The sequence below is a fragment of the Struthio camelus genome, chromosome 1 (assembly GCF_040807025.1).
Source record: "Struthio camelus isolate bStrCam1 chromosome 1, bStrCam1.hap1, whole genome shotgun sequence".
Taxonomy (NCBI): Eukaryota; Metazoa; Chordata; class Aves; order Struthioniformes; family Struthionidae; genus Struthio; species Struthio camelus.
The window spans coordinates 67,344,298-67,370,096 of record NC_090942.1 but is presented as its reverse complement, the minus strand read 5'-3'; the positions used below and the strand labels follow the sequence as shown (position 1 = coordinate 67,370,096).

At 38.2% G+C, this 25,799-nt stretch overlaps 1 protein-coding gene across 5 annotated transcripts; it reads left to right on the top strand.

Annotated features, from left to right (window-relative positions):
- The first annotated feature begins 251 nt into the window (after positions 1–251).
- LOC138067479 (uncharacterized) lies at positions 252–24,696 on the top strand. 5 transcript variants are annotated; one of them, XM_068945995.1, is made up of 19 exons: positions 252–1,793; positions 2,240–2,332; positions 2,842–2,936; positions 6,016–6,202; positions 6,664–7,092; positions 8,252–8,304; positions 8,959–9,095; positions 10,854–10,989; positions 12,036–12,077; positions 12,772–12,793; positions 13,743–13,802; positions 14,816–14,904; positions 16,601–16,787; positions 17,770–18,228; positions 19,469–19,515; positions 20,547–20,668; positions 21,568–21,688; positions 23,757–23,787; positions 24,107–24,696. In XM_068945995.1, exons 2-18 carry the CDS (start codon positions 2,323–2,325, stop codon positions 23,763–23,765), a joined length of 2,205 nt encoding a protein of 734 aa, XP_068802096.1. In that variant the 5' UTR covers positions 252–1,793; positions 2,240–2,322; the 3' UTR covers positions 23,766–23,787; positions 24,107–24,696. The 5 variants fall into 5 exon arrangements, with proteins under 5 accessions (XP_068802096.1, XP_068802106.1, XP_068802087.1 ...); XM_068946005.1 differs by lacking the exon at positions 6,016–6,202; XM_068945986.1 differs by lacking the exons at positions 252–1,793; positions 2,240–2,332 and having other exon boundaries at positions 2,340–2,936.
- Positions 24,697–25,799: the final 1,103 nt, after the last annotated feature.

The following is a 25,799-nucleotide window of genomic DNA, read 5'->3' as shown; positions in this document are numbered from 1 at the left end:
GGCGGGCGGGGCCGGGGGCGTCGCGGGGAGCCGTTACGTGGCGGCGGAGCCGTTACGGGCCCGCGGGGCGGGGCGAGACGAAGGGGCGGGGACACGCTCCGCGTAGCGGCCGCGGGTGTCTGTGGCGGGGGGAGACAGGCATGGTGCCGCCCGGCCTGGGCCGGCCCGGTGGCCTCGGGAACTGGTCTGGCCGCCGCGGCCGGAGCGGGAGGCAGTCGGCCCCGGGGCGGGGGGGGGGGGGGAAGCCTCGACGGAGCCCGGCTCGGGGCCGCCCTCCTCTCTTCAGCCCTCCGCTCCTTCAGTGGATTTCGTTTGCTTTGAAACGCGAGGGCTGAAGTTCCGATAAGCAGCTTTGCCGAGTAGAGCTTGTGTCGTTAGGAAATGAGACTGTAAAGAACCTTGTGCTGTAGAAGAGTTTCGTGTGTGTGTGCGCGCCTCTGTGTGGCGGGGTTTTAGGGGTTTTGGTGTGTGTGTGTGTGTGTGTGTTGGGGTTTTTTGTTTGCTTTTATTGATACAGTAAAGTCAGCGGAGCGCTGGGTGAAGATGCCGTGGGTATGACTGCCAATTTAAAAGAAAGTCTGGGAAGACTTCTGTCGCAGGTTCACGTACTGGATGATTCTTATTAGACCTTTCAGGAAATGAAAACAAACGCAAGTTGAAATATGACATGTTGGCTCCTCTTTCCTTTTTTTCTGACTTGTCAACCCAAAATACTAGGCTTTCGAAATACTTTCAGCCACCAAAACTTGCACTGGAAGTCGGACCGCCACCTTTCAGTAGTTCGTGTGGCAGAACTGATATGAAATAGTTAAATTTGAAATTAGTAAAAGTGCAGTTCCACAACTCTTAGCAATTTACCAGTCTGAGCCTGCTTAAAAAAAATGCTATCTTTAGCACGAATTAATAGGAAATTGGACGCAGTATCTTTCAATGTGTTCTACTTGCCTTTTAAGTTCCTTGTTCTTCCTTGTTTTGCTGTTTGTTGAAACAGACACTTCTGCCTGCCAGTATGATGTTACAAAGAAAGAGGTTTGCCTGGGTCACATGTTACATCAAGGAAGTGCTAAACAAAAAAAAAACAGTGTTCCTCTTTTTCTGGCATTTTCTAGACCTGCTCACTCTTCCTTTTGAGTGACTTCCGAGTTCAGTTGAAGCAAAATGTGCCTAATTTGGTGAGCCTAGTAAAAGATACTGGAAACATTCTGGAAATGCCATATGCTTGGTATAGTTTGATAAGAAAGCAACGCAAAGCACAGTAGTAGGGAGAAGTTAGTAGTCAAAAATGGTGTGAACAGCATAATAAAGTATGGAAAAATATCATTAGTACTTTCGGAGAACTTATGTAATTGTTATAGCAAGCCCTTCCAGTCTTGGACAGTCCTGCTTTATATATTGATTACATAGATCAGTATTAGCAGGTTACGTATTTGAAAAGAAGATAGGAGGTATTTAGATTGTTCAGTTGCTCCTGAGTTGACAGAACCTGGAGATATTCTATTAAAGGTTGGTACAGTACTAATTAAAGATCCTGACACAAATCTTCTGATCCATTATTTCACTATGGGGGGAGAGTATTTACCTGTATATAGTAGTGATGGCCTGGTCAAATTCCTTCCACAAAACTGACCTCTGCACAGCACGCAGATATTGACAGGGTGTGGAGTAAAGGTAGTGTCAAGGGGAAAAAAATAGCAGATATGACTCACTGGTTTCATTTTATATGCCCTTTAAAAGCATCATTTGTCATTTAAAAACCATTATCATTTGAAGACTTCTTGCTAACAGACCTGCGGGTAAGCGCATACAGATTTATTCTATGGTTTCACATTGGGGATACACACGATGGAAAAAAAAAATCAGGTTTGGGTGAAAAATAATGCAAAAAGAGAAGTAGTCCATTTAACATCAGTGAGTTAATGAATGTAGTAAACTGATGAAGTACCTGTGAAATATTTAATGGTTGTGCTAATGGTATTTTATGGGAAAAGGTGCCATGAAGAACTTAGTTCTATGTCTTCAAATTGATACTTACATACTTCACAGGTTTGCAAAGTGTTTTTGTTTTGATGAAGATTTATTGTGCTGGCAAAGAGAAACTGGTCTGGCAATATAACATACCAGATTTTCCTTTACATTTTGTTTGCATTGATATGGGGTGAAGGGCTTACAGTATTTTTAAAATGTGAATAAATACAGCTAAATTATATGTTTATATATATATGCATTCTCTTCACTACAGTGTTTTGCTTGAAAAGCAATTTGAAAGCAAGAATTTTAAAAATTAAAAATTCTCACAAGAGGAGACCTGCCGGAGTCTAGGACATGGAGGATGGTTTGTATCTCTCTACTGAGTTAAATGTCTCTATGTAGTAAACTTGAGACTGGCGTATCTCTAGCTTCAGGAAATAACATAAAAACAAGACATTAACTGAAGTTTGACCATTTAATTGTAGATACAGTGACAAGCAAGAGGTTAATCACAGTACAGATCTTTTATTTCAGTGTTTATTTGAGGGTTTATTACTTTATTGTTTTTAAAGTGGTATTGCATTATGACTGTTTACTGTTTCTAAGCAGTGTTGCTTAGAAGTAAGTTGCGCTCCTTAGCGAACACCAGCACTAACTTCTCCACCACACTTCAGTGTATTTTCTGGCAGTTAATCTGTATGTGCGCTATATAAACACATACATGTGTGTCTATTTCTGTTTTTCCTTTACCCGGATAGTCTGCCCTCACTCCCCATTATACCTAAATTACAGTAATCGACAGAGTCTTTTCCGTAGCATGGTCCTATTTGAATATGCCTACTAATTATGACCTCTTTATTTGGACCTGTTCAGATCCATCCATACGCTTAGAAAAGAAAAGAGATTTGTATATGTTTCTAGCTCTTCATATGGAAAACTCACCAGACTGTGCTGCCCCATCTGTCAAGGTATGTGATATCATTGCTAGGAAAAGTTTTTGCCGTTTAAAGAGAATTATCCTTTAAAGTATCTAATGGCATCCACCTCCCTCGACCCACTGGCAAGGCGCTGCCTACGCAGCCCGGGATACCACTGGCCGCCTTTGCTTCAAGGGCACGTTGCTGGCTCATGGTCAACTTGTTGTCCACCAGGACCCCCAGGCCTTCTCTGCAAAGCTGCTTGTCAAGTAGAAATCCTGTCTCCTTTCCTCACAGAATGAGAGTAGTAGGCTTTGCAGTTTGGGCTTGAAATTTGCCATGGGCACTTTCGTGGTGGCTGAATCCGTCTCAAGTGCTCCAAGGGCCATTGTGCTTTTTTGAAAGAAGCAACTTAAACTTCCATTTTATCATTTATTTATGTTCTTGTTTCCATGGTTAAAATACATCCTGCCTTAATTTTAGCTGTGATTTTGAAAACCTTGTTTTCCTCACTTCTCTTAAAAATTCTTAAGCTCCATACATTATTTTGCTTTTGAAGAAAGCCTTTCATACTCCAGATTATCTGAGAATGTTTTATAAAGCTATAGATTAAATACTTCACGGTGATCTGAAGTTAGCAGATAAGAGTACCTGTGATGATTACACTTTTAAAAACTTTAATAATTACTTCTTAAATATTATTGGATTTATGAACAGTTGACCTGATATAAAACCTAATAATAACAAACAGCTTTAAATATGAGATGACAGAATCGTACAAATGGGCTGAACGAAAAAAAAAATCTGACTGTTGTCCTTCATGGAAGCAGGATTAAATCTAACTAGGCCATCCTTGACTAATCTACTTTTCAAAATATTTGAAATATTTCATGCTTCAGCCTTTCTCCTAGATCTTCGTTTTTAAACCTCCTATTGTTTCTTCTCCAGATTCTCCAGTTTGCTTGTATTCTTCTTAAAGTAGTATGAAAACCTGAAATGATGCTCCTTCAAATGGAGTAACTGCAGCCTTTAGCATGCATAATTCCCGCAGTACAAATCCTACGCATAGCAAAAGGCCAATAGCACCATTGTGGTGTTAAACTGTAATTCTCAATAGTCTACTGATTTTTTTTTTTTTTATCGCTAGCCCATGTTTCTGTTTTGTATTTTTGCTCATTTAGTTTCCTTTTCCAAAGTAGGATCTTGTTTTGCTTGTTTTGGGTTTCATCTTGTCGGTGTGCCACCTATGCAGTATTTTTGTTTGCTCTCCTTTCCTGTTATGTAATGTAACTGTGCTTTGTTTGATTTTCTTTCTGCAGTTTTATATATAACCGTTTTTTTTTTTTTTTTTGCCTTTTGTATCCCTTGCTAGTGGAAACATCAATGTTATTTCAGTAAAGTAGCCTTTCTAAATTAATTGTCACATGTTATACTATTCCTTTATGCTTATCTTCAAGATTGCCTTTAGTTCCTTTCTTTTGCCTGATTTTGGTTCTGATTTTTGGACTAATAAAGATCAGTTGTTACAACCAAAAGAGTCTCATGATGCTACTGACTTTTCCGTTACATCTGGAGAGATTATTTCTGTAGTCTGTTCCAGTAAATCAGACTCTCTTACTCCTTGGGTTATTTTCCCAAGCAACTTCCTACCAATTCCTTAAATTTTCTGAAATATGCCTTTCTTACGTCATTATCGCTATTCTGTTCTTATAAGATCTTTTCTTATGTATGATATCATAATTATTTTTACTGGAATTACTTTCCATTTTTAGGTTCCTAGTGATTTCTTCTGCGTTAGTCAGAATCAAGTCTAAAATATCTGTTTCTACTTGCCAAAATGAAAATTGGCTACAGTATATTTCCAGAGCTTCAGATGTATCCTGAGTGTATTGTTTTTCTAATGCCTATCTGCAATAGTTAGTCTAGTGTTATCGTATGGTCCTTGGACACATCTGGTAGTTGCTTAAAGGAGAAAAAAAGAGACAAGTACTTCATCCTTGGACTTTCTGGTCAGATGGTCTGTAATATATCTCTCTGCTGAGATCACCAGTGTTACTTTCTTCCCACTTTCTTTGCTTAATACTATTATTTCAAGAAAGCTGCAGAAATATGAATTTTCATATTTTTTTGAAAGTTTATCTCAAAGCTGTTGTTCTTTTCTGTAAAATGGAAGGAGGTATTTAATAACCGTACTGAGATCCGTCAGGGACAGGCAGAGTGGACCTGTATTTAGTAACTGCTAATCAAAATATTTCACTTAACTTTAGAACAGCTGAACTGATAGATGATCATCTAAAATAGATTATTCCAAGTACTAAAATAGATTATTCCAAGTAGTACTTTGACAGAGAGGACAAAAATTGTTTGCTAAGGAGGAACTGAATAATCTAATCTAATTTTGAAGTTGGCCTTGCTTTGAGTAGGGAATTGGATTAGGTAACCACCAGATTTCCATTTCAACATAAATTACTCTATGATTCTTACTTGTTACAGTGCAATCCATCCACCAGTTTTGTAGGAAAGCTATATCCAATTATACTATAATTTACTGTTTGTGCTACTGTGCCAGCATTGGGTATCCTAACACTAGGCAATGCATGGATGTACAGAAGACAGAAATGAAATCAACCAGAAAGATCAAGCTATAGATTTGTAAAACACTTTCAGAAGAACTTATGTAAGACGAGGAAGTCACACTTCTTTGAGGAAAGTACTCCAAGAATGTTATATCTGGATGATTATTATCAACATTATATTAGCTGTGGTGGATAAAATAAGACAGTGGCATTAATGATTACTGTGCAAGCTTTATGAAAAGGTACAAAACAGATTTTATTTCTGTCTTCTGTACATTCATGCATTGCCTGGTGTTAGGTTTGACGTGTCACTGCAAAAGGAAGAGCAATGGATTTCTAGAGAACTAATGTACACAAAAATATAAAGCAATACTAAATTTACACTAAATTTGCATGAAGAGAAATTGAGATCTAAAGATTCTGGAACTAAAGGACAATCATCTGTAATATCATGTAGCAAAACCTATAATGTATTTTTGCACCTATGTAAAACATACATGCTTGTCAAATAAAAACTGCTGTCAGAAAATAAACCGTTTTTATTTTCTTTTCAGTTCAATAAAACTGGGATTGTGGTATGTGAGTCAGACAGTGTACACAAAGTGATAGCTATGAGTTGCTCCAGAGCTGGCTTTCATGCTGTACAACAAATGATTCTGGATCCTCCTTTTTCTTTAAATAACTGCGCTGTATATCTCTCCAGGAAACCGTGCACAACTTGTACCACACTCCTGATTCAAGGTGTATATAAGACACTTTTAATCTATTTATGCTAACTGCAGTTCTGTTTGAATAAGAAGCTCATAAATTACCCTGCTAAGTATCACGTGTAGGAAAACATTGTGGCATGTGGCTCAGTCCAGGAAATCCTTCCTTACACAAATAATCCTTTTTTCTGCATATAGTCTCTTAGAAATAAGTGAGTCCACTTGCCTGGGCAAGGATTGGCAAGGTATGGGAGGTCGTTTATGAAAATGTAATGATGGAGCAGTTGTTAAAATAATTCTGTATTCACTGCAGATCCCAATGCAATGTGAGTAGATCTCTGCGGATAACAACACTGGGTTTTGGACTCTAATGAGTCTGCAGAATTGCAATACAACAGAAAATTGGTCCACTATTTTAATGCAAAAAAAATGCGTGAACTGAATGTCCCGCCCAAGTATATTGTACTCTAAGTCACTTTCAGCGTTTGTCTCTAGGTTCAATTTCTTCAGTCTATTACTGGCCAATGGCTCCGGAAAGAAAGGGAGATGATTCCGAAGTTGAGAAAGATATTCAGCAAGCTGACCGTATGTTTCTTAGGAGCCATATAAGTAGCAGTGTGCTCTTACCCGTGACAACCTTTGAAATGGTGGAAAAGATTGCAAAAAAAATACGAAGCCAGGTGCCCCCCAACAGGAGTATTGAGAAACCCAGCATACCCAAAAAATTTGGAAAATGTTGCTCGTGGTTTAACATGAGTGACTGCGAAGATGCATGTCGTGAACGAATGGAAAATGCTTTACGTTGCTATAATTTTTTACTGGAAGCTCCTCAACTTACAGAAGAAGAAGAAGAAAAGAAAAGTCATACTGGAAATACGCATCGACATGCATTGCAGCTTTGTTATTTTCTAGCAGCAAGATCTGGTAAGTTATACTGAGAGTATATAAAGAATGGCAACAAAATATGAGGATGTATATTTGTTTTTTATTATTGCCATTGATTCATTTAGCTCGAACAAAGAGCACATACTTCACAATAGACATGGATATCAAAGGAATTGGTGTGCTTTCCTAACGTAAGTGCTAAAATATTTTTAATTAGTATATTTATTACGTTGTTGAATGTTATCGTTCATAATGTTTTTTGCAATGCTGGACTTAGCCCTAAAGCAAAAGTTGGAAACACAAATCTTTGAGGGTAGTAATTGAAAAATACTTTTTGAAGTACACTGATATGTTTCAAGCTCAAAATGTTACTTAAAGACAACAAAATTATATATATATATATATATTTATATATATATATAAAATATATTTTTGTATTTTACATATATAGTGTTTGTATATATTATATGTACAAAATAAAACAGCACGAAGTGACAGATCTGTTTACATTGTGATGTTTATGAAACTGAAACAACTGAAGGAAATGGAAGTGCATAGCTTTATATTTATTTGTGGGGACATGGACAGCATTAAACCGCCTTTTCGTTTTCTGCCTTAATGGTTTACGTTTATAAATTGATATGAATTCTATGTAAGTAAAATATTATCTGTAAGTAAAATATTATCTATATACAATTTTAATCACTTAATACGTTGGAGAGCGAAGGGAGCAACATTATATATGTAATTTAAACATTATCAGTATATAAGTGATGTAGATAGTGTGTTTATAGTGAATCCCATCAACAGAAGATCTTGATGTTTGCATAACTTTCTACAGTCTGTTATCAGGAATTTGTATCAAGTTAATACTCTGCAATTACTAAGCACTCTACAATTACTAATTACTAAAGTAATTACTAATTTCCTTGTGCTACTGTTTAAGTTGTGTTCTTAAGAAATCTGACTTTTGCTGTACTTGACGGTAGTTTTGGCTCTTTGTGATAGCCTGTACAGGTATCTGTCTATAATTCAGTAGTGATATGCATAGAGAGATGTTCTTTCAACGTATAAGCAGTCTACTTACGCGTTCTGTTTCTACAGCATTAAAACACTACATGTTAATCTGTAAAATATGTTTTTTAAGTATTAAAAAGTAAGGTTTTAAGTGAAACGAAAATTTTTCTCTCTTCTAAAGATGACCCAAACCGAGGTGTGGGGTGTGTACTGTACAGTCAGAATGGATATTTTGTAAGTAGATCAACTTCTCCGATGCTTGCAAGATTTCTATTCAGTGCCCCCAGAGGTGTGGTTGACCTAATGTAGACATCTGCAGTGTAGATGCCTACCTCTGAGCTATTGATCCTGGCTCCCTTTTATAGTCAGTGATGCTGTAATATGCTGACAGTAATGGTAATATTTTGTTATTTAACTTTACAAAAACACTCAGTGAGGCTCACTAAAGAAGGAGGATCCTAAGTTTCTTGCCAAGCTAGTGAGACAAAGAGTTAATGACGACAATGATGGAGAGCAATGACCTCACTGGATGCAAAAGGAAAAGTAACTTTTGACTATATTAAAAAGGATAGCAATGGTAAGATGCTCTTTGGCAACTGGTAAAGTTGATTCAAAAGTCTGGAAAGTATGTCAAAATATGCACAAAATTCTGGGCATGATGTTGTTTTCAGAGCTCTCTGATGTGAGAATATAAGTAATGGCTGTTTTTGATTAAAAATGTGATATAAATATTTATAAAGACGTCTTAGACACAGAAGTTGCATGTATTTGGAAATATATGGGCTGCATGTATTGGTTTTGAAGTGGTATTAGTATGTGGCTAAAATGTTACTATGTTTAGAAGGATCTGTTAGATTTTGATTCTTTATTTTATTTGTTTTTTGACAGTTTGGGGCAGGCTATAATGGATACCCCATTGGCATATTATATGGAAACTTGCCCTGGCAAGGGAGAAAACAGCGGAAGGCTGGATTTGCAAAACGGGAGTTTGTTGTCCATGCTGAAACAAATGCTCTCCTGTACAGGTTATTATTACAAATGCAATAATAGAATGACTTCACAGACATTCTTTATGGCAATTGATGTTAGTAGAGTGCGACTATCTCAGTGACTAATTGTGGAGCTGTTTCATCTACATTTTTGACCTTTTCATCTGTTTTTACTGATTAATCCATTTTCAGAAACTTAACATTTTACACCTCTGAGCTTACAGTCAATATTTTAATATATGCATTTCCTCCCCTCCACCCCCTGAAAAGACATGATAACACCTTACATTTCCACACTTCCAAAAAAATTCCCTGATCTCATTGTAGCGTGATGCTCTAAACAATTTTTGAAAGACCTCTTTAGCTGGTCCTTAGGCTAGCAGGATTGGCATCAACTCACCTGGATCACTTCGGATTATAGCTGGCAAGAGCTGGAGAATCATCAGTCTGTGAAACTGGGTGGCTCGTAACGGTAGAAATTTTGCATACATGTAAATAGAGAGGACTACCAGTACCGGAGTGAGAAGGCTATACTTCCACCACTTAGGTACAGGCAAATGTTATGGCTAGGCACTTAGCTTTACAAAAGGCAGACAGATGATGTATTAGTGGGCGTCACTGGCACCTAACCAAAAGGCAGACGGATGATGTATTAGTGGGAGTCACTGGTGCCTAACCAACAGCAAAAGAGCCATGCTCGGCTTGGATCAAGGCCAGCTGGTGAGATTCAGTAACGCTGGTGGTGTACAGCTGAGCGGCAATGGCAAGTCCAGGGTTAAAAACTTCTTCCGTATGTAGAAGGTGTGTGTGTGTGTGTGTATATAAAGACATATATTAGATATATATATTAGATATATAGAGTGTATGTGTGTGTATAAAGCGTATAGGTGTATATATGTATAGGTATATAGAGAGAGACATATTATGACAGGGCGTGCATCAAATTTGGAACAGCCTGTGCAACAAGTTTGAGACAGTCTGGGGCAAATGCGTAAAGAAGGTCTCTGCTTTCCCTTTTACCTCATGGCATCCAAGCAGAGCTTTCAACCCAGCACCAGTACTGCAACCTCAAAACTAAAAACTATAGGACTTTCCTGTTCTCCAAAACCAGGTTTCAGATGGTGTTTTGACTCTAAGGTACTGTTTTTCCCTCTTCAATCCATTTCGCTCCCTGACTAGGTTTAAAATAATTGCTGTGGAAAGACTACAAAATTTAGAATCTAAATTCTTTGTCTGAGCTATGTCCTTGATGTTAAACTGACCTATTTTACACATTATTATAATAGTTATTGCTGCCATGAAAATGCTCACATTATTTGTAATTTAGTTGTTCCATTACCTTTAAAAATATGTTATGAACATAGATGTGACTTGCAAGAGAGGGGTTAGTACTGAGACTGATTCCTGGACCACCAAAAGTTGTAGCTCTCCAATGTAGTTTGGACTGATGCTGGAGCAGACTCATGCTGAGATTAGGCTTATCTTCTGTTTGCCTTAGCGTGTATAGTGGTATTTGTAAGCAGTGTGGTACTTGTGGAAAAGAAGGAGCACTTGAGTTAAGCAAATACTGTTCTAAGTAACGCAGTGAAAGGCTTAAGCAAAAGGGATCATATATTTAAGAGGAAAATCAGGATGAAGTAAGAGATCTGAAAAAGGAAGGAGGAGATAGAGAACAGTCTAATTAGGAATAATAGCCTTCAATGAAAATGCTAAATTTATTTTAAAGAAATGTAAATACTATGTTTAGTTTTAGCTTTGCAGAAAGTGAATTGTGCAAATATACGTTTTTTTCAGATCAAAACCCAAAATAGAAGAGACTGATATTCTTTACTGTACCAAACCTCCCTGTCCTGTCTGTCACAGCCTTATAAAGGAGGTGGGAATAAGGAAAATTTGTTATGTACAAGAATCATCAACAGAGGATGAAAAAGTATGTTTACATAATATTATTTGTTTATTATCATAATGTAATTACATGTTCATTAGGGGTTTAGTTTATTTATAGTTGACTTAGAGGCAAAAACATCTGTTCTCGCCCTCCTATGTAGGAGAAGTACCATATCTGACAATCGCCTGTAGCCTGTAAGATGGTTTATTCTTCATACTCAGATACTGCTAACATTTTATGGCTTGCTGTGTTCCTTGAAAATGTTTACCTTCAGATACTCCTAGAGTAAGGAAAGGAACAAGTTGCATATTTTAGGATCTTGCACTGGGAAAGTCCAGCCTCATGTTTAGCTATACATGTATGGTAGAGCCTTGGAGTACTGCCTGATTTTGGATCTAAATGCTTATTCTGGCCATGTCTCAACTCTGATGATGGTGAGACCTGGATATATGCTGCCTCCCTTGTGCCTTGGTTACTACATGGAGGAAACCTGGGCATGGGTGCTGAGGGAAGCTGTGTGGCACGCTCCACTGAGTCTCCTGTCTGAAGAAGTGCCTCTGTCCTGCATTGTACACACTTAACTTTTAAAACCTGGGACCCAGGTAAACCAAACTGTCTTCTTCCTAAATCCCACATTTTCAAACATTCACTGCACACAGATCAGTCGGATGATTTCAGCTGTGACTTTTTAGCCTAGAAAAGAGAAGGCTCAGGTAGGTCTCATGTATAAATACTTGATGGGGGAAGTAGAGAAGATGGAGCCAGACTCTTCTCAGTGGCGCCCAGTGAAAGGATGAGAAGCAGTAGGCGCAAATTGAAGTAGAGGAAATTCCACTTGAGCGTAAGAAAAAGCTTTTTTACTGTGAGGGTGATCGAACACTGGAACAGTTTGCCCAGAGAGGTAGTAGAGGCTTCAACCTTGGAAGTATTCAGAACCCGACTGAACATGGTTCTGAACGATCCGCTCTAGCTGAACTTGCCTTGAGTAGGGGGGTAAGACTAGAGACCTCCAGTTGTCCCTTCCCACCTCAGTGATTTTGTGAGTACCTGGTTTATTTGTTTGATTTTAAGTTTTTTTTTTCTTTCAGAATCGCTCAGATGATTTAAAGAAAGACTTTGACTGCTTTGAGGTAGGTTTGGGTATTAAAGATTAGATTCAGGGTTATATTACTAGGAAGTATTTTTGGACGTCCATTTAATAGACTTGTAGAATAGTTTGCCTTGATACATGTCATCCTTTTAGTTTGCTTTGTTTCATGGAGTAGGATTTTTTTGAAAATGTTTTCACTAGCTGGAGAATTCACTAAATACATCAAGCGTTCAGGAGCCATTTGATGAATGTGTATATGTTCACCTGAATATACACATCAGAGCTATTTGGTTATTATTTTGAAAGCCATCAGTAGGTTTGCTGTGGAATAAAGGCATGGAATAAAGGCATGGACTAGAAATAATTCACCAGCTAAAAGATGTAGAAAAGTATTACTTCTGAGGTACAGCAATCTGAGTTGGAAAAAGGAAGGGAAATGGGACACACAAGACTACAGATGAATTGGATAAATGCTTACAGGAAAGTAGCTTATGTAATTGACTGTTATCTTGCTCTGTAGAATAAGAGCTTTAGAACTGGAATAGACAAGAATGGTTTCAAGGACCCTTGCTTGTCTAATGGTCCAAGAAGTCCTCACGATAAACAGATGAACAAGCTGTAAGACATAATAGCAAAACTGAGCAAAACAGTTATAGAAAGTATTAAATAAATGTTCACTTATGCTTTAAATTTATTTCTCTTTTTTTCCTTTCTTTTTCCTTCCTCTGTAACAGTGGAATATTGAAAGTATGACAGGTATGGTTGCGATGTATTTCCTTGTGCTTTTATACTGTTAAGTTTGGTTCCTATTGGTATTACTGTTTAGATTTAAAAACAAGAATGTTTCAGAATAGAAACTTTCTCACTTAGATGCTTTTTGCTTGGCTTAAACAAAAATAAGTTAAAACATGGTTAAAATTTTGAAATTTTAATGGCTTAAAAGTTGAAGCCCCATTGCCTTTTTTGAGGGCGGATAGGGATTTGAAATCAAATCAAGAATTGTAATCAGACCGTAATTAGAAGATAGAAACTCCAGAAATAATTGCCAACGACATCTTGCTGGAGTCTCAAGGTACAGTGAACAAATGGGTTGGGGAAAACAGCGTAGGTGAGAGAGACTATTTTAAGATTTAGGAGACTGGTGTATATTTGCACTAGAAAGAAAACAAACTGATGAGGAGAGTGAAAACAGGGATGGTGAAGGTCAGAATACCTAAAGGGTTTGGTTAATGAGGACCACAGAATGGCAGAAATGAGTAAGTAGAAACTCACTATCAAAGACAAAAAGAGGTGGTTCCAACTGTGAAAATGGAGAGGAGAAAGAGCAGGTATTGGCCGCTCTAGGCATGAAGAAAGCAATATGGATTTGGAGGTTAAAGAACTGGAATTCAAATTTAAAAAAAAGATCACTATTGGAGAGCCATTTTTATTTTTACATGATATTCAGTTAATTATTTTTAATTGGGCAATTACGATCGAGTTTAATACAGTTCCTTTCTGAATAAGGTATCAGGGCCTGGACCTTAATGTTCTGATGGTCAAGTATTGTCCTTAACCAGTCTTGGCTTCTGAGAGACCCAACTTACAGTGGACAGTCTGCTACTGTTGGTAATGACAACAGGAGACCTGATACACTGTTATACAGCATTAATGAACATGTCTCGTATGTAATATTCCCAATCACACTTTTTTTTTTGTCTTCCAGACTCCAGTGAGCAAAACAATGATTTGAAAGACAAAAAAACAGAAGGAAGAACTAATGAAGGCAAAATGGAATTAATTTAGTAAACTTTTCTCTAACTATCATGGCTTTTGGTTTTCCTAGTTCATTTCCTTAAAGATGATTGAATAAATATAATTGTCCTGAAAGCAATGAGCTTGATATTGCACAGTATGGATAGCTGGTATACAAACTTCTGACATGTCTTTCTGGCAGCCTAACTTTCTTCTATTTAATTTTACAAACAGTTTCAACCTTGGTCCTTATTCCCTTAGTATAAGAATAGTAACAAAGCTATTGTTATAATGATTTTTTAAAACATATGTAGCTTTGTTATGACTTCATGATCTGTTAGGTCTAAAACACACAAATATACTAAATAGTAGCAACAGATTATATCAGGCCAGATCAAGTTGGGTCAGGAGTAGCAACAAAACTAACCTGATGGGATAAGCATATAGCTTTTGGGAGTGCTGTTTCGGGGAAAAAATAATTGTATCAATTTTTTCAGTCTTACCTAATGTTATACGCGTATTAAGAGAAAATATTCTGGGATAGATGAAAGATATAATTTTTGAAGAGGCGTATGACCTGGGAGAGTAGAGCTGACTGTTCCAGATACTAGATATCACTTAGTGAATTCAGTAGAAGTCAATAGAAATCATTCTCTATGCCAGCAGAAATGAGTGGATGGCATAAAAATTGGCAAAAACAAGATATCTTTGCACAGTGTCAGGCAAAAACTCCTAGCAAAGTCATTAAAGTTTGCATCATAGGACTGGCAGGCATAAATGGATGTGATGATGAGTAAAGTGCAAAGATAAGACTCTATACAGAAGAACTGGCCCATCAAGTTCTGATACACTTTTAAGAAACAGTTCTTTAGTTCAGCATACATAAAAATTATATCTTCTTTTCCATTTTTCAACAAGGACTATATGGCTAGATTGTTATCCTTTCTATCGCATTACCGTCAATCACTTACCAATTTTATGACATTACCTGCATTTTCTTCCAGACTGTTCTGAGTAACTTTTCTTTCTGCTGTTTTCCTCTAGGTCTTCTTGCTACTCTCCTGGAGAAAGAAGAGTTGTGCATGTTCTTAGCATTACATATGGAAAATTTACCAAGTGAATTGGATAAATCTGTGAGTCGACTCAGGTGTATTTATTGTTATCAAGTCCAAGAAAGCCATTTTGTCAAATAGGAGCTGAGCTTAAAAATCACTGACTTCATATCATGGCAAAACAATCTTGACTTGGGGAATTTTTACTTAATATAATTTATTGATAATTAGTAAAAACTTCTAATTACTGATTTGAGTATTGAGAAAAAAGAAAACATAAGCAGTTAAACAAACACTTAAATAAACACCTTTCTTCTCCCTTTCCCAGGCTCAACTTAAGCCAAACACCTTTTTCCCCCCTTTCTAGTCTCAATTCCCCCTGTTTAGACAACGAGTTACATTCAATTCCTCCCATTCCTTCAGTGAGGCCATAGGTGCTGCAGGAGGTTGGGTTTGGGAGCATAAAGGTTTCTGTCTGCTGCTCCTATCTGCTTTCTTACTGGTTTCCTTCGCTCCTCTCTTCTTCCTGCCATCACTGCCCTGGCATGGGTCCCACTCATCGGCAGTCTCTACAGGTGCCCCTGGCCCAGCGCAGGTGCCCCACAGCTGTGGTCCCTCGGGGTGTCCTTGCCCTGGCATGGATCCCCCACAGCTGCAGTCCCTTTTGTGTGTCCCTGCCCTGGCATACGTCCCCTGTGGCCACAGTCCCTCAGGGGTGTCCTTGCGCTGGTGTGGGTCCCCTGTGGCCACAGTTCCTTGAGGGTATCCATGTCCCAGCGTGGGTCACCCGCAGTCTCTCAGAAGCATACCCCTTTGGCACGGAGCTCCTCCTTCCAAGAGTGCGTCTCCAGCTCTTGTCTCCTCAGCAGCCTCTCCCTCCGCATGTCTCCTCAAGTATCTCCCCATGTGCCTCCTTATATATCTCTTCACATCTCCCCCTGCTGCTCCTTCCTAAATATGTTTGAGCAGAGGTGCCATGTGCTCCTCTGACTGAATGGAGTTTTGGGGTGCGATGGGTTGCTCATGCTGGTGTCAGAGCTGGCTGGACCCATGGCTGCGACTGGCATGGGGCAGTTCCTGATCTCCCTCACACAGGCGCCTGCTCCCAAAACCCTGCTGTTTATGTCCAACACAGTGTTCATGCATGAGCTAACAGGGGGCTCGTGGGTGAGCTGCCTGGGTGCTTGCGCATGAATTTATTGGTCATTCATGCAGGAGCATCCAATTTACCTGGATTTTGGCTTGTTAACATTTTAATCTTTGTATATATATGAATTAAAGCTGTTTTACGTTTCCAAACTAGATAAAAGTCTGGTTCCTACCATGAGAATCCTTTGAATAGTGTTGCTGTTCATCTGAAACCATATCTTGTCTCCTTGTCTCTATATTCTTTTCTCCCAGCTTGGTAATCTGTAATAGACCGACTATCAGGATATTCATTTCCCTATTATTTTCATTATTTTACAGACTTGCTTTCCAGAGGTCTACCTCTTAGCTCTTTCTGGACTCCAGTCAAAGTATTTGCACTGTTGATCAAAATACAGCAATTGAATTATGCGCTGTAGACATATCTAGAGTTCTGACTGAAAATCCGTAGGAATCAGCATGATTCGACTGCTTGATCCTTATCCCTTTCCCCAGAAATGCCATACATTTTCTGTGGGATCATTTGATTGCTGATTTCTGCTCCCAAAAATTAGTATCACTTCACATACATATAACCTAGATGGACTGTTCTTCACTGAGTGATTGTACGTTTTTGTACGTATACATGCAGCATTGCAAAACTGGAATTGTCATCTGTGAAGCAAGCAAGCCAAAAAGGATTATTGCAGTGGACTGCTCTGCAGAGGACCTCCATGCTGTGCCCAAAGTACTGTTAAGGTTTCCTAATGCTCTGAGAGGTTGTGAAGTGTATTTATCTCGAATGCCTTGCAACTATTGTGCAAAATTGCTGGTTCAAGGTCAGTATCAGAACTGAAATATCTCCTAGACTACCTAACATTGCACATGTGGAATACTCACAGGCTGGTAAACTGTTCATGTCATACACTCCTCCTCCGCTGTAATTTCTTCCACTCTACATTTTAACTCAGTTGTTTCTGTGTGAATCGTTCATATCATGAAGAATATTCATCATCAGAAGCTGATTTAGCTAAATATTTTATACAATAGATGTCTTTGATTATTAGAGAATATTAAGATGCAATCCGTAATGTTGTCATACAAATCATTGGTATTTGTTACCACATGACAATAAATAGTGTAAATCATCAGATTCAAAGGAGAGCCACCAGAGTTTTTAGACATGCTTGTTAAAAGGAATGGTCCTAAAAGATGTGGGAATCTTGCAAAAAAAAAAAAAAAAAGTGTAGCTTATTTACTTGAAAAATAGAAGACAAGTACAGGCATTCCAATTTAAGTTATTTATCATACCAGAAATATATTAATATTCAGGATAACAAGGAAAGTAAGGCAGACTTTTTGAAGACAAGTTCACTTAGAGTACTTAATAAATGATAGCACACTGACAACATATTCATTTTCCTTCTTTCATTGGATACCTAATTAATAGACATATTTTTCCATGACAATAACTTCCTGTATCTTTTTAAAACAATCTCCTTGTTTTGGACATCTTTAGCATTTGAGGAACATTCATAAATTGGTAAATGTAAGCAGAGACAAGAGTTTTAGTCACCAGAAAACAAGCAAGACAAGAATTCCTGAATGATACATAAAATTTCCCTTTGGACTCTGAAAATAATGGGGTAATAAATAAAAGTATTATATTGGTGAAACACTGGAGAACAAGACTGACATGGGAAAAGTTTCAGCTTGCTTAAATAATTTTTGTGTCATTTTACATTTATTATTGGAGAAAATGTGATCACTAGTGTATTTCCCATTTAGTATTAATCTTCCATATGTTTTTTCTTTATTCAGCACAAGTCTCACAAGTGTACTACTGGCCTAATTTTGAATATAACCTGACAGACAAGACCTTGAAGGATGATCTGGTAAAGCATACTAATGCCATCTTTTCGGAAAGCTGTGTCATTGCAGCAGTCTTTGTACCAGCAATAAATAATCAAAGAAAGCAGCGAATACTTGTTTCAAATAAAAGAGCATCTTCTGATGGTGATTGCATTGCGATTCAATCTATATTTGATAAGAAATATGACGCGAATATAAAACAGCTTCTTAAATTAGAACACCTGACAGACAACCAACTGGAAAAGTATAAGGAAAATCTTACTACCGCAAAGGATTGTTTTAAAACTCTGGCAGGTACCAAAGATGAAAAAATAACAATATTAGAAAAGGAGGAACCTAAAGATGAAATGAATACTCCCAAATATACCCATGCGTTACAGCTCTGTGATTTATTGGCATCCAGAAGTGGTAAGTAAATTAATATTACTAAATTTATCTCAGTAACTTGCACAGTGTAGAAAAATCCTACATAACCGTTAAATGTATTCCTGAAGATGTAATGTATTAAAAACACCTTTAATTGATTACCTTGAATTCTATTAGCTAATTCATGAAACTCTGCATGTTTAGCCAATTTTAGTAGCACAATGGTATTTCCCATTTTATAAAATTAATTCATGTTGCATTGTTATATTTTACAAACCATATTCACGTCATCTGAAGAAGACAGTTAGTGTAAACTGTGCAAAAATAACCCTAAGAAAAAATGGAGTGTATTATTGGTACCAAATCAAGATTTCTTTGCTGAAGGGGGAGTTGGCCCAGTGAGATCTCCAGGGATGATTAAGATCCAAAGAAATGCGGTGCAGAAGTCTTTAGTGAACAAGAGTTTGGGCTCATACTTTCATTATAGCTAGCCAAATGGAGGAAAAGCACACACGTTCCTCCTGTCTTTCCCACTGGTGGGAGATTTCTAACTGCTTCGGCTAATTGCAAGAGTCTTTAGTTTCTGTGGGAGCCAGTTTCTCCCACATCTGCCTGAACAGAGCCCACCAATATGAAAAGAGTTTGATTTTTTTTTTCTCTCCCAAGTTAATTTTTGAGAATATCGAAAGAGTTTATTTTTACTTTGACCAATAGCATCTATGGAAATAAGTTTATTAAAGATCAGTATTTCTCCACTTTTCTAGTTTTTTTTTTCCCTTTCCCACAGAAGACAATTTGGGAAGGGGGTTGTTACCTTGAGGGGAGGGTGGCAGAAGAGATCCTGTGAAATAGATGTCATTGTATGTGCCTGTGCCTTGAGGTAGGCCTAACTGAACTTACTGTTCAGGAGAAGAAAGTATTTTTAGACCGTTTCTGAGCTGCGAGAATATAAAACATTGTAGTCTCAGCAGCAGGGAAGGTTAAAGGTGTTGGCACTTCCACTCAAACCACTGGATAGAGATGGACTACAGAAGACAGAGAGCTATGAGGACTGGAGGTAAGTGCATTGATACCGCACATCTGGTTAGCCTTTCTTGTTAGCAGATTACCTGAGTCAATATTTTTTGAAAGGCAGCCTGATAAGAAACACATCCTTTTGTGCTGAAAAATGTGTTTTGCAACTCTTTGGACCGGTAGGCATGAGTAAGATCTTTGAACTAGCAAGTTTGTTTTAATATCAGTGTGTTATATGAATTGTGATTATTTGATTGTTTCTCCCTAGACAATAATAATGGAGTGGGGACTTTGATCTTCAGTGGAGACAAAATTGTAAGTACAGGTTTATGTGGTCTGTGAACGACTCATGATTTTTCAAATATGAAGACAAACGGCTCAGAATCTCAATCTGTATTCATCTTTACTCTTCTTATAAAAATATCTAGTCATAATTTATTATTATATTAAAAAAATACTTGTGGAATTGTTATGAAATAAGTTAACAGGCACAGAAATGTTTTAAAAAACCCATATCTGCCATAAGAAGATAAGGCAATTTAAGTGTACAAGGCTTGCGTTTATGTACGTAAAGAAGCAAGTTAATTTTCCTCATTTAAGTAATTGTTCATATGGACTCTCTTAAAATATATGTTAGTGGAGTTGCAGTAGTATAAAACAACTTTTTGTGAAAGCAAAATTACTCCCCTAGAAGCTTCTTCATCTGAAAACCCCAGATAAATATATATTCCTTAAATCTGTCCAGGAAAATTAGGATGATGAATTTTTTAATACCTACTCAGCAGTTGGAAGAAGCAAAGTCCAATGTTTGATAAACTTTAAAGTAATGAGCTGACTTTCCTGCATGGCATTGCAAGCATTATCGTATCAAAATGCCCAGCTTATTTTTCTTATTTTTGTTTTGCATAATTCCAAAATATGGAACACAATACACTAACTCATGTAAGAAAATACAGCTAACATTTTTCAATTTTTTTCAGTGACTTTGTATTCAGCAGCCTCCTTTGCATATTTTTTTCCTGTTAATCAACTTTTCCTGTGATGATTGCAGTGATTGTTTATGGGCACTTTATCTGATGTTCATAGGAAAATGTATGTCTGGAAATAAAGACAATTTACCCTGTGGGGGAAAAAAGACTTAACGAGTGTCTGAAACTTCTGTTCAGGGTCCACAATCAATCCTCTGGAAGTGGAAATCTGCATAATTAAAGCCATATATCAGTCAAACTTTAGAATCTTATAAGGACTCACACTGAAGTTATTAACAGCTTTTAGGAGCTGGATTAGGCTGTCAATAAATAAAGGTCCCAGCAAACCATTTTGTTTTTTTCTGTGTGTTGTCTCAGGTTGCCCTGGGCTACAGTGGATATCCAAAAGGGGCAATGAATAGTTTATTTGGCAAGAAGGCAGATGCTGATTTTGACAAGCATGCAGTTGTATGTGCAGAAGCTAATGCAATTATTATGAGGTGGGAACTCTTTAAATATTTTAAAAGAGTTAAAAAAGCTTGCTGTTGGATGCTTCAATAATGAAGAAATAACTTTCTAACTAAACGACCATGGGGATTTCCAGAGTGTAGATGGGAGAAGTAATGTTAGATAGCATAGAAAGGTGTTCCTTAGTCTTACAAGACCCTGAGTACAATTGTTTTTTACAGAGATCTGGGTCAATGTGTTCTAATATACTCAGCAAACTTACGTGACAGAGCCTCAGAGGTTCCTGCTAGTCCCCATCCTCTGACCCATGTAAGCCCAGTTCCCGTGTGCAGTCATGGGTAAGGGGCTTCACAGGTTCTGGAGACAGGAGTAGCACATAGCAGAGCGATTGCTCCTATGTATGGGCACTGAAATTACTTAGCCATTGGAAATGCAGGGCATCACAGCTGGGTAGAGTCAACTTAGATATGCCTTTTCTGACACACATAGACTGAGTCTGAAGAAGTTTCCTGCCAGTGGAAAATTTTCTCGAAAACTGACAGTGCTGTTACAAGTATCTGTGCTGGTGTCCCTGACTGATGTTCCCTCTCCTGACAGCTGCTCAGTGGGCAGAATGTTGATCTAGTGCTCTGCTGTCACCTACTTCCATATTCAGGTGGTTTGGCAGTGAAATTATTCCTGGATACACATTTGGTAATCCCAAGTATTTATCTTTATAGTGCTATCAGAATACAAACAGGAAGTAGATCTATTTCCCAAGCCTATAACCTGGTAGTACATACTGCAGGTGTTTGTCAGAGGCTGGAGATCCCTTACTCAGTTCCCTTGACCAGTGGTAGAAGAGGAAAAAAAGAGAGGAACCCACTCTAGACTCCAAGAGAAATACCCCCCCACCACTCATTTGTAACTGTGGCAGTACTGTATTTTCCAGTTCTGAGAGAGATCTGAGTAACACTGAACTTATCACTACAAGTAAACCCTGCAGTGACTGTATGAAGCTGATCCGAGCAAAGAAGATAGCAAAAATCATTTGGCCTTTGCGAGACAGAAAGGTAGGTGATATCAATGGCACAGTTAAAAGCCATGCATCATGGGTTCAGAGCCTGCTGTCCAGATGACATCTTCCTAAACTCTTGCACCTTGCCTTCCTATGGGTGGAGCTGCACACTATTCACCCTTTCAGGCTGCGCCGTGTTCTGTGTTATCGCCTTTGAGCTTGTTTGCACTGAGGAGGTGGGTTAAGTGCCAAGGAAATGAGCTTTCTCACATGGGTATAATATAGTATAGACAGCTGCTCCCACACAGAAGGGGAAGGGGACAATGATGAAGGGTAGTGCTCCTTATGCTATCCTTCATCTAGGTCAGCAAGCAGGGTAGGTCCTGCCTACTGAGGCATATAGTCTTTACATAGAGCTTTGTTTCACCCCTCTCCAATACGGGGTACAATTTCTAGGAAACAAATGGGGCCCACCTTTTCCTCCTACCTTCCAGATCAGTCTCTGCTCTCCTGTCCAGCTACAGAGAGAAGAGGTTGGCTGTGGCAGTTCCTCCCTCTTTTTGAAGCCAAATACTCTTTCTAAATAGCTTGTGCTCTGCCAAAGGCATGCATATGGCTCCCTATAAATGCAGGGTCTACATGCTTGTCTATCTTACAGTCTAAACATCCTAGAAGGGGCAGCCCTTTCCTCGGAGACAGTTGCAAAAATTTCATGAAAATCTTAAAATCTTAAAATCTTTGTAATTCTGTCTTAAAAGTAGTGCATAGAGGTGACACAATGCAATGTGGAGAACAATAAGAGAACAATACTTTACAAAATGAGAACAATTTACATTATTCACTATGAGAAGAATACTAACAAGAAGAGAGTATTTAGTTGCTATATACTTGAAAACAGAAAAAATGGTCATTATCCTGTAAAGGACTAAATGGCCAAAGTTGCTATTCTGGAGCACGTTTAAGTGTTAGTAAAAGCGACAACTGTGGAAAGTTTTACATGCTGTAGTTCCATGTAAATGTCTGGTTAAAGACAGAGGATCCTGTTACATTGGTAGAATTCGCTAACTTCAGATAATCTTGGCTCTCTGTGAACCCTCTCTCTGGGTTCACATTGCCTCTGCCTGAATTAACTTCCTGAAGTCAGTCTAGTTTGCAACAATGTTAAAAACATAGGACTATTCATTGGCAATTACAAGCAGTTCCCGATTCATCACTGAATCTAAATTGAGAAAAAGTTTTATTTTTGGCCAATGAAGACATTTTTTAATACTTTTCTGAGTATGTCAAGACCAAAACAGGATTAAATGTAAAAAGCCTAACGTGACACATACATCGTCACCACAGAAGAAGACTTTAAGGTGTGGTGGTCCAAGAATGGTGATGCTAAACAACCACTGCAAGGTAGGTAATGTCACAATTTGTGCTCTTCTGAGTTCTCCGTTTCCTAAAGCTGTGAAACTCTCATTAACAGCACAGAAAACAAGATAGTCCGTGAGCCAGACAACATGAGAACTTCTTCTCAATGTGGCATTCAGCATTAAAAACACGCACATGAATTGCATTCGAGGGCTTTCTTTTACAGGAAGGAAATGGTGTTCTCTCTCAATAGGCAAATAGAATTACTGTAGGAAATTTATGTTTGGATTTGTTTATATCACTGGCCACAAAGTGTTTCATAGCTTTGATGCTACATTAGCACTGTTGTATTTAAAATAGATAGAGTATGTTACGTTTATCGCTGGCGTTCATAGACTCTTGAGAAAAATTATCTCAGTGGATATCTGCATGCAAATCTCTGTAGAACTGAGACCATATAGCTGGTTCCTGTGCATACTTTATTGATATGAGTATTCCTACAGTTAGTGAAGTAGAATTATTTTTTCCCTTACCAAAATGTAACTCACTAGAACAAAATATTTTTCTGAGCAGGATTTTCTAGGGGCATTTTAATGTGGAATTAATGTACATCCTAGATGAGTAAATTAAGAAAAATGTTTTCCAGATAATATAAAAACCTGAAGTATGAAATCAGAAAATTATTTTTAAAAGTCTTCCAAACAATTTAATATAGTAGAGTATGTTATACATTTATCACTCACTGTATTGTTTTCTTTTCTTATCAGCAATCCTGAGGATTGACGGAAGAACCTTCAGGTAGGTGTCCAAATAAGAGCAAATATCAGAGGGGCAAGTCATATTAATTTTTAGCTACAGTTTTGAGTGGTCCTGACATATGACTACCTCAGAGCAGGAGTGGAAGAGACTGAACTGTGTGGGCTAAACAGAGCCCACCTCCCATTGACCTTGAAGGAGAAAAGATAAACTGATTGCTTCAAATTACTGCTTTGAAATCTCTGAGATGCTTCTCCTTATTATCCTCCCTCTCTTCACAACGAACTTGTTAATTCAGTTGCAGAACTCGTCTTATCAGTTGCTCCTTATTCACTCTCCTGTATTTTTGAATTAATTTCAGAGGAGCAGTTTGCGGCTGCTGCAGATTATGAACCAGCATAAAGCTCTACGTCATCATCAAGAGCATTAGGATCCAGAAAGATATATCCTGTGGTGTTGGGATAATCACCTCATTTTGTTTCTTATTCATGGGCCTCTGGTATCTCTTTATATGTCCTCTGGTGGGCACATACCTGTTTTTAATTGGTCTTTGTGTCATGCTGATCATGTTTTGGACATAAATTTGATTTGCCGGTCCTTAAAACATCAGACAAATTCATGTGGAATATGCTTTCATATTTTTCCAGGAAAAATCATTTGGCTCCAAAAGTCTGGAGTCTGGAGATCATAGTGTTGACACCTATTTTTTCCTTGTTTTTTGATTTCTCAACTGCAGCTTCAGTACTGAGATTTTCTAGGATGGCTTCAAACCCAGAATCATCTACATAAACCTTCTCAATTGTTTTATATCATTGTGAGAAAGCTATTATTTGTGGCTTGGTAGCTTTCAGCAATTATTACTTCACATATGCTCTTTTGAATGAGGAGATTGCAATGTTTTGCCTGGGACTAAATTAAAAAGGTTGTATCACTTAAAAAAAAAATAAATTTCTTAGCTCTTGTCAACGTACGTCATCTGACTGTGTACCCTTTGGAAATGCTCTTAGCTCCAAAATCCCCAAGCTTTCTCCCTCTACCCATTCATGTCCTCAAGTACCACTAAGCTCTCCTGGTTCTGAGGTAGGCACAAGGGTGCCTCAGGCCCAGCTGAGAGCATCTAACACACAGTGACTCACTGCTATTGATACTGTATCGTCAGTATTAGGTGTTACCAGCTATACACAGTGGTGAGTCAGGACCAGTAGTGGCATGAAAATGATCGCGTAAACTTGTGGGGAGTACATCTGTCCACTGTGCCATAACCTAGCGACTATTCTGGGTAAGAGCAGGCCATCACCAACCAAATGGTAAGGTCCATGCTATGCTTGTGCCCGGTGCTCATGTTGGAGTGGATGATGTTATGACTGCCCCTATGACAGGCCATGTTTTTGCCCCCTCACACAAAGTAAATGCGAGATTTGGACAAACCTCCTCCTTTCTTCATCTCACCCTTTCCATCAGTTATCTGATATGAAAGCATGCATGGGATTTCTGTTCACTGTAGAGGCTGAGGAGGCAACAGCAGAAAGAACATTTTGATAGAGGGTAGCATGGAGAGATTCCTGTGTGTGTGTATGCAGCGAGGGCTTACAGGGTGGCGGTCATCTCCGAGGACATGCCACTCATTATACAGTGTGGATATGGCTAGGCCGTGCTACAGGCATCCTAAAAGAGGACCTCAACAGAACTAAAGATTGTATGTAGAAATAACATGATAGTATCGAAGCTAAATCTCTCCAGACTCCACAAACACTCAGGAAAAGGCTTCATTTTAAAACAAGGTGAAGAAAGTCTGGGAGAGAAAGTTTTACATTTCCTGTTTTAACAGAAGCACCTTCCCAGCATCATGCTCATGAAAGTGGCAGAAACGCAATCCAGATTGTAACCACATCCTGGTCTAGTGTTTTAAGCATATGCCCACCATTCATGGCAAGGATGAAATAGGAACTTGTGTAGGCAGAAGCTTCCAAAGAATGCGGGACGGCTAAAGAGACTTTTCTTTCAGTCAACATTATGTAAGACTGCAGCTAACCCACTGCAGAGTACTACAACTT